This window comes from Gobio gobio (genome assembly GCF_949357685.1).
Source record: "Gobio gobio genome assembly, chromosome: 8".
NCBI classification, from domain to species: Eukaryota; Metazoa; Chordata; class Actinopteri; order Cypriniformes; family Gobionidae; genus Gobio; species Gobio gobio.
The window spans coordinates 58088071-58098070 of NC_137114.1; the positions used below are offsets into that span (position 1 = coordinate 58088071).

Consider the following 10000-nt stretch of genomic DNA (forward strand, 5'->3'; position numbering starts at 1 on the left):
AGACAAACGTTTATTAATTTGGCTGAATATTTTTGTCATTTGTTTAACATTTCTGACTTACAGAAGCTGCTCAAATATGAAACGTTTAGTTTATCTTCATATCTCGCACTTGACGTTGAGTCTCGTTCAGCCTCAGCAGCTTCTGTGAACATAAAGCCCCGCCTACTCTGATCTGATTGGTTTTCTCAAATATGTTGACATTGACGAGCGGTGACAGACCAATGAGAGCTCAGATCAACACACACGCCCCCCTATAAAAGCCCATGGTTTGTTCTGCCTTAAAACTGTACGTTTAGCGATAACTCAGATATTTGAGTTATCTCGAGTTAAATCTGGGAAAGTTATTCCGACGCAAATTTTTGAGTTGTGATATCTAATTAAAACAATGCATTGTTTTTACAGTGTATAAACTCAGAATAGGCAGTCGTTGCTCCCATTTTATCTTCTATTCTGCTCCGGGACGTTGATTTATGATGCTGGAGAAGTCTTATCTGGAAGTGCTTATTATTTAGGTCAGATTCGACTTACCTAACCTGAGAATGATACAAATAAGGTAAAGGTGTCAAGTTTTGCACTGTAAACATGTGCAAATCGGCCTGAAGGTACATCAGGTTTTGTTGGTGTTTGTGTCTACAGTGGATATGAGCAGATCCAAACAGACGGAGTGTGTGTTTGAATAAAGATTAGTTCAGGGGGTGAACACTTATGCAGTTAGGGCATTTTAACCTTTTATTTTTATCTGTTTTCACTGATGTGTCACTTTGCATAAGTTTCATTTTAAACATTACATACACCAGCTGTTTTCACAGGGGTGTGTGGAATCAGAAAACAATTCAAGTCACGGAAACAGGGTTTCTGAAGGTACATTTAAGTGCTTTTAAAGACAGTTTTAAGACCAATTTGAAAAAGATTAAGGCAGAATTAAGGGAACATAACGCATCAATATGTTCTCTAAATGTAAATGGGTTGTATTAGCGAAACTTCAAAGTTTGAGAATAAAATTCCCAACAGATATAATAAATTTTTCAAGTTTGAGATAAGAAATCTTGGGAAAGTGATTTTGTGATTAAAACAAGAACAAATATTGAACTTAATTGAAATACGAGTAATTTTCATGACTGATATTTGCTCTTGTTTTAAGCACAAACTCACTTCATTTTAATTTTTGGGGACACTAAATATAATCAACTATATCACTGATCAGCTCATTTCAATGTTCATAAAGTCATAAGAAATAAAATGTTGAAAATATAATTTTAAAAATCACAGTGAGATAAAAAGTCAAAAATATGACATGCCAAGTCATAATCATAAGATAAAATGTTGGAATTATGATTTTAAAAGTCCTCATTATTAGATGAAAAGTCAAAAATATGACATGCTAAGTCATAATTATAAGATAAAATGTTGAAAATATGATTTAAAGTCCTCATTATTAGATAAAAAGTCAAAAATATATCATGCTAAGTCATAATTATGAGATAAAATGTTGAAAATATGATTTTTAAAAGTTCTCATTATTAGATAAAAAGAAAAAATATGACATGCTAAATCATAATTATAAGATAAAATGTTGAAAATATGATTTTAAAAATCCTCATTATTAGATAAAAAGTAAAAAATATGACATGCTAAGTCATAATTAATAATTATAAGATAAAATGGTGAAAATATGATTTTAAAGTCCTCATTATTAGATGAAAAGTCAAAAATATGACATGCTAAGTCATAATTATAAGATAAAATGTTGAAAATATGATTTTAAAAGTCCTTATTATTAGATAAAAAGTCAAAAATATGACATGCTAAGTCATAATTATGAGATAAAATTTTGAAAATATGATTTTAAAAGTCTAATTATTAGATAAAAAGTCAAAAATATAACATGCTAATTCATAATTATGAGATAAAATGTGGAAAATATGATTTTAAAAGTCCTCATTATTAGAAAGTAAAAGTAAAAAATATGACATGAGATGAACAGTTGAAATCAGGACTTTAAAAAGCATCTGTGTGTGAAAAGAGCTATAGAAATAAAGGGAACTTGACTTAATTTAGTTTAGAAAGTAATTTTATGATTAAAACAAGAGTAAATCTCTGCCAAAGTGCTCGTAAAAATCAACTTAACTCAAATGTGAGTAATCTTCATACCCAATGATGATATTTGCTCTTGTTTTAAACATAAACTCTCTTAATTTTGTTCAATTTCTCAGAAAACGACATCCTTTCTTCAATTTGCATGTCATTAAATGTGTCTTCATTTAAGGATGTTTAGATATTTGTGCTGGAAAACACAAATCCTGAGGAAGAACATCCTTTATTTAATTGTTCTGGCCTCTGCCAGATATTGAATTTGAACTTTCTGCTCCAATTCAAGACATTTTGAAAGCATGTTATGATAAATGATCCACAGAAAACGTGAGCTATGTTCTGAGAAACGGGCCCAAGCGAAAGTAAAGTTTTCACCTTTGCTCTGGCGGCGTCTTTGGTCTCGTCATCCATCCAGTCGAGCTCCTGCAGTCTCAGATCTAATGAATGCTTAATGTCCTCCACCAGCTCCTGTACCTGTGGGCGGAGACGAGCTGTCAATCAAAGGGGCCGCCATGTCTGATTGGGCGCATCGAAAATCTCACGGTTAAACTCACTGTTCAAGTTTAAAATGAAAAGAGAAGGTAAATTTAATTCACTACATTATCATCTGTTGAATTTTCAGAACTTGTAACTATATTGTATTGTTTTAAGTTGCTGTACTCCTCATTTGTGAGGAAAAGCCTCTGCCCGAATGAATCATTGTAATCATAATGTTGCGAAATTTCTCGTGTGAATTTGCCGTTTTCTCTCCGAATCAGAGTTTCTGTAGGGGCTGCTTAACTCTTTGACATCACATTGGTGTTAAGTTAATATGCAGTGGAGACTTGTGGAGTGACAGAAATGATTCCCTCCTGTAATGAGAAAAGCAAGTCAAGTGAGACATTCGTGGTCAGAATTAAACACGTCACCAAACCCATAAAAACAATCTAACACCGCACATAAATCAAACAGACTGTGATTCTTATATTTCAATTTCATTTGGTTATTTTCACTGAAAAACCAAAGGTTTAATATTTAAACCCCGAAGGAATAATATTTCACTGGTTTTGACTGTATTTATGATCTAATAAACGAGAGTTTTCTGTCAAAACAATAAACGTCCGTGTGTAAAAGAGCAACAAGAACATTCTACTAAACGTTCCCCTGAAGAAAGAAAGAAGTCGCCCTGTAAATGATGGAAGACTTGCACTTTTGTGGATGATATATTACGCTAATATAAAGTTTTAAGAGGACGGGATGAGGCTTGTGCAGGCAAACACAAACTCACTGCAAGCTGGAAAAACTGCACAAGTCTGCACTCATCTGACGAAAGTGACATTTTGACTGAGGATTTTCTCAAATCTATACACCCCGCCACGCAAGCCATCTGGGAACAACGTCTTCCTCAAAAGAAGCTCGATTTGATCCATCCATCATTCTATCTATCTAAGAGCAGCACGGAAGGAAGGAACCGAGATGAAAGGTAAACAAACATTTGGGCCAGAGGAAAGAAAAATGGATCGGCTTCATTAGAAGGAAAAGAGGAAGGTGAGACAGAAAACCACATTATGTATTTGTGTGTAGCACTTTCCCATGGGAAAGGAGAATAAGAAATGAGATCTCTCAATAACTCTATCAAACAAGATAAAGTGGAGCTTCTGCTGGAGTCTTCAAGAATAAAGTTCTTCATAACTGCTATTTTGTTACTTATTTTATGACATAAGAATACAAAATAATGGTTATTTAACTGTGAGAAGAATCCCCGTAACTAACCTCTTAAAGTTAGGATAACCTTGTCTTAAATCCCAAGAAGTGCAATGTTTAATGAGGTTATTGAGTTGTTTATATTATTAGACATTACAACATAACACTAGCTACATATAATACATATTAGGGATGTGCATAAGTTCTCTGAATTAATAATAATAATAACAATTAAAGCTGGAAGCAGCAATACCAGGGCCAAGCGCAACAGAAGCAAACAAGTAAGCAGCAACAGACCAACTGAAAAAATGAGTGAAGCAAAATTGTTAAAACCCCACATTAAAACATTGAGTTGTATAGAGCCAATGTCATATTTTGCTCTATTATAGCGCCACCAAGAGGCACAATCCTACCATTTTTTGTATGTGTCCTCGGAGTGAGCCCCATGCATGTGTGTGTCAATTTTGGCGAAAATATCCATTTCATTTTGGAGTTATAGCCACGGAAAAATGACTGACACCTGATTTTGATTCGATTTAACTCCCCCTTACTATCAATATTTTGACATTTGGGTATTAGCGTTTAGCTATCGACCTATGTTTCCGAACTTCTGACGCTGGTTTTGTCTCGATCGGACTAGCGGATTCAAAAATATCAGCTAATGTTTTATAAGCGCTAAATTACAACGCTGCACAAACCATACGCCGAAACCAGGCAAATCTGGTATCGTTGGACTCGGCAAGGATTCAGGAGAAAAAAAAGTTTGTCCCATGAAAATAAGTCAACCACACCCAAAGTTATAAGCATTCGAAAAAAATTAATCTCCACTAGGGGGCGCTGTTTCAAAACTTCTCAGGCTCTTTCAGGGCATCGAGCTGATGACCCATACTGAGTTTCGTGACAATACGTTCACGAGTTCATAAAATACAGCATTTTAGCACATAATTCAAAATTATTTATGACTTTTATGATTTTTGGACAAAAGGTTCAGAAGTTATAAGCAAAAATAGCAATTTTTTGTATCTCCGGACCAGAAGGGAGCGCTGCGCCGAAAAGCAGCATGTCGCCTCAAGTCATGCTTGTGATGAATATGATCAAGCGTTGCGGAGATATAGCCTTAAGTGTATTTTCGCAACTGCTACGTAAAATTTGTTTGCGTGTTTATCAAAGACTATTTGACGAATCAACTTGAATTCCGTAACTTTTTGTCAACACGGAAGATGATCTGATTCAATTTTTGTGAAAATCAGAGCAACGGTCTAGGAGGAGTTCGAAAAAGTAGGTTTTTTTTAAAATTCAAAATGGCGGGAATATTTTCATGATGGAAAAGGACGGAAAAGGATTGAATCGAATCAGCTTGAGCCAAGGAACTGAAGGAAAAAGTAATTTAGTCTCTATCCCTTATGGTTCAAAAGTTATTAGCATAAACATGAGTGGAACTTTGGACAGGTGGTGGCGCAAGAGGGATTGATTTAGAGACTCTAAAATTGGTTTGGTTAATGTTGGGCCAGTCCTCTATCTGGGTGCCAAATTTCATAACTTTCCCGCAAACGGTTCTATGGGCTGCCATAGACTTCAATGGCAGAATAATAATAAGAAATCTAACGGTGCTTGGCCCCTAAATATAGCTGCAAGCAACAGTTAACAAACAAGAAAGCAAGCAGATGAACTGCAACAATGAGTAAAGACATTTGGAGAGAATTTTAAGCAAAAAGGTTGAAAACCCATAAATGCATTGAGTTGTATAGCGCCACCAAGTGTGTCATCAGAGTGCCCCCATACATAACAATACGCTAATGCCTTCATGAAATACAGCATTTTACTACAAAATTCAAAATGGTCAACGCCCAAAAATGGCCTATATGAAGAAATTGGATATTATTCTATCGGGCCGAATCTAACAAGACCACTTTTATGATTTTTGGGCAAAAGCGTTCAGAAGTTATTCGCATAAATCGTGTCTCCGATCCAGTAGGTGGCGCTGCGAGAGTTCTTTTACTACAAAAAACATGGCGAAAATGAGATTTTTTTAAAAGCAAATACAACCAAGAGTTTTAAACCTAGTCTCTTCCAATTTCCAGATTTCCAGAAATGAATGCAAATGAGTGTATTTTTGGCCTCATTTGCATATTAAAACAGTAATATGTTTTTTTTCTTATGTTGATGCCGGCAATAATCTGGAGAAGTTTCACAGTGATATCTTCTCATTTAAAAAAATCCCCTATTGACCTGTAGTGAGGTGAAGAGTGCCTGACCTTGACCCTGCTGGCGGAGGAGAAGTACTGCTGGACGAAGAGCGCCCCGAGGGCCATGCCGAAGTGTTTGTTGGCCTGATTGAGACACTGCCGCCCCAGATCCAGCTGCTGCTCGGTTCCATCGATCTCGCGAGAGAACTCGTGGATGGTGCTGCGGAAGGCCGTGGAGAGATGCTCGCTCAGCGCTGCCACGATCCGCCACAGCATGTAGTTGTGGAGAACCCTGAGAGAGAGGCGGCAGTCGGAGAACACACACTCAGTCGGAGAACACACACTCAGTCGGAGAACACACACTCAGTCGGAGAACACACTCAGTCGGAGAACACACTCTCAGTCGGAGAACACACTCTCAGTCGGAGAACACACTCTCAGTCAGAGAACACACACTCAGTCGGAGAACACACTCTCAGTCGGAGAACACACACTCAGTCGGAGAACACACTCTCAGTCGGAGAACACACACTCAGTCAGAGAACACACACTCATCCATCCATCCGTCCGTCCGTCCATTCATCCGTCCGTCCATCCATCCATCCATCCATCCATCCATCCATCCATCCATCCATCCATCCATCCATCCATCCATCCATCCATCCATCCATCCATCCACCTTAAGTAAAGGTTAAAACATTTCCTACTGTCAGTGTGAGTGTTTTAATGCTCAATTAAAGCTCTAAAAAGACCAACAAATTGTACGAACACACACACGTACTTTGTAGGGATGACATCACCATGCTGTGGCCTTCTGGGATATTTAAGCGGCGACACACGGGCGTTAGCATTTTAATCACAACACGGTTTGGCACCGCAAGACGCTCCTCTCGCCAACAAAGCACTTCTGACAGAATTCAATCGCAGGAGAGAAGAGAGGGAGGAGAGATAATGAGAGCGCACGAAGAAGAGAGGGAGAAAACGGCAAGAGAAAAGAAAATGAAAGACAGGTCTGACTTCTAACGCGGACCGTTGTTTGTCGTGTGTTTGTGCAGGTGTGGCGATATGGGATGTTTAATTAACGCGCTCCACACTCACACACACACATCCTAGCGCTGAACTCCATCACTGAGGGGGAGAAGCTCATCAGGCTAATGTGTGCTAATGAAGCTCATTAGGCATTAAAGCAGAAGAAGATCAACAGGAGAAGTCAAATCACACCGCACAAAACACACATTCACTGCTCTTTAGTAAAAACACTAAGTGTGTGTGTGTGTGTGTGTGTCACCTTCATTTATACAGCGCTTTCACAACACAGATTGTTCCAGAGCAGCTTTACAGAGTGTGTGTGTGTGGTGGAGTGTGTGAGTTTGTGTTTTCTCTTTTAGCGTGTGTGTGTTCCTCCTGTGCCGCTGCGTCCCACCGTCAGCTCATAATTACACTCATTAAATTGTCCTCTGGCCTCTCCAACCGCAGACGAGCGATCAGAGGAAATCCAACCATCAGCCCAACAAACCTTTCCTTAGTTACCATAAACACAGAGACGACAACACACATCACCACTCATCCATCCATCAATCAATTCATCCATACATCCATTCACTCATCCATCCACTCATCCATCCATCAATCAATTCATCCATCCATCCATCCATCCATTCACTCATCCGTCCACTCATCCATCCATCAATCAATTCATCCATCCATCCATCCATCCATTCACTCATCCATCCATCAATCAATTCCATCCATCCATCCATCCATCCATCCATCTTCTTCCGCTTTATCCAGGGCCGGGTCGCGGGGGCAACAGTCTAAGCAGAGACGCCCAGACTTCCCTCTCCCTAGCCACTTCCTCCAGCTCTTCCGGGGGAAGGGTGACTGAGCTTCTCACCCTATCTCTAAGGGAGCGCCCAGCCACCCTGCGGAGAAAGCTCATTTCGGCCGCCTGTATCCGGGATCTTGTCCTTTCGGTCATGACCCACAGCTCATGACCATAGGTGAGAGTAGGAACGTAGATTGACCGGTAAATCGAGAGCTTTGCCTTGCAGCTCAGCTCCTTCTTTACCACGACAGACCGGTACATCGACCGCATTACTGCAGAAGCTGCACCGATCCGTCTGTCAATCTCCCGTTCCATCCTTCCCTCACTCGTGAACAAGACCCCAAGATACCTGAACTCCTCCACTTGAGGCAGGAACTCTCCACCCACCTGAAGCGGGCAAGCCACCCTTTTCCGACTGAGAACCATGGCCTCGGACTTGGAGGTGCTGATTCTCATTCCAGCCGCTTCACACTCGGCTGCAGACCGTCCCAGTGCTGAAGGTCCTGGTCTGAGGAGGCCAACACGACAACGTCATCCGCAAAGAGCAGAGACGAAATCGTGTGGTCCCCAAACCGGACACTCTCCGGCCCTTGGCTGCGCCTAGAAATTCTGTCCATAAAAATTATGAACAGAACCGGTGACAAAGGGCAGCCCTGCCGGAGTCCAACATGCACCGGGAACAAGTCTGACTTACTGCCGGCAATGCGGACCAAACTCCTGCTCTGGTCGTAGAGGGACCGAACAGCCCTAAGCCGGACCCCGGACCCCATACTCCCAGAGCACCCTCCACAGGATGCCACGGGGAACACAGTCGAATACCTTCTCCAAATCCACAAATAACATGTGGACTGGTTGGGCAAACTCCCATGAACCCTCCAGCACCCTGTAGAGGGTATAGAGCTGGTCCAGTGTACCACGACCAGGACGAAAACCAGACTGTTCCTCCTGAATCCGAGGTTCTACTATCGGCCGAATTCTCCTCTCCAGTACCCTGGCATAGACTTTCCCGGGGAGGCTGAGAAGTGTGATCCCCCTATAGTTGGAACACACTCTCTGATCCCCCTTCTGGAAAAGAGGGACCACCACCCCGGTCTGCCATCCCAGAGGCACTGTCCCCGACCGCCACGCGATGCTGCAGAGGCGTGTCAGCCAAGACAGCCCCACAACATTCAGAGACTTGAGGTACTCAGGGCGGATCTTATCCACCCCCCCCCCCCCCCTTGCCACCGAGGAGCTTCTTGACCACCTCGATGACTTCAGCCCGGGTGATAGACGAGTCCTCCTCTGAGTTCTCAGCCACTGCTTCCTCAACGGAAGACATGTCGGTGGGACTGAGGAGATCCTCGAAGTATTCCTTCCACCGCCCGACGACATCCCCAGTTGAGGTCAACAGGTGCCCATCTCCACTGTAAACAGCGTTGGTAGGGCACTGCTTCCCCCTCCTGAGGCGTCGAGTGCTTTGCCAGAATCTCTTCGAGGCTGACCGATAGTCTTTCTCCATGGCCTCACCGAACTCCTCCCAGGCCCGATTTTTTGCCTCCATGAATACCCGGGCTGCAGTCCGCTTGGCCTACCGGTACCGGTCAGCTGCCTCAGGAGTCCCACAAGCCAACCAGGCCCGATAGGACTCCTTCTTCAGCTTGACGGCATCCCTTACTTCCGGTGTCCACCACCGGGTTCGGGGATTGCCGCCTCGACAGGCACCGGAGACCTTACGGCCACAGCTCCGAGCGGCCGCAGCGACAATGGAGGTGGAGAACATGGTCCACTCAGACTCAATATCTCCAGCCTCCCTCGGGATCCGGTCGAAGTTCTGCCGGAGGTGGGAGTTGAAGATCTCTCTGACAGGGGGCTCGGCCAAACGTTCCCAGCAGACCCTCACAGTACGCTTGGGTCTGCCGGGTCTGTCCAGCTTCCTCCCCCGCCATCGGATCCAACTCACCACCAGGTGATAGCTCCGCCCTCTCTTCACCCGAGTGTCCAAGACATACGGCCGCAGGTCAGATGAAACAACCACAAAGTCGATCATTGACCTACGACCTAGAGTGTCCTGGTGCCATGTGCACTGATGGACACTCTTATGCCTGAACATGGTGTTCGTGATGGACAAACAGTAACTAGCACAGAAGTCCAATAACTGAACACCACTCGGGTTCAGATCAGGGGGGCCGTTCCTCCCAATCACGCCCCTCCAGGTGTCACTGTCACTGCCCAC

At 42.5% G+C, this 10000-nt stretch overlaps 1 protein-coding gene across 3 annotated transcripts in view; it reads right to left on the reverse strand.

The window, feature by feature from the left end:
- ecel1 (endothelin converting enzyme-like 1) overlaps window positions 1-10000 on the reverse strand; it is a 67172-nt gene that overhangs the window by 17378 nt on the left and 39794 nt on the right. For all 3 annotated transcript variants that reach the window (XM_079823466.1, XM_079823467.1, XM_079823468.1), the window contains exons 8-9: window positions 6030-6252; window positions 2467-2565 (exon numbers count right to left, since the gene is read on the reverse strand). In XM_079823466.1, coding sequence (XP_079679592.1) covers window positions 2467-2565; window positions 6030-6252 — 322 coding nt within the window. The remainder of the gene's footprint in view (window positions 1-2466; window positions 2566-6029; window positions 6253-10000) is intronic.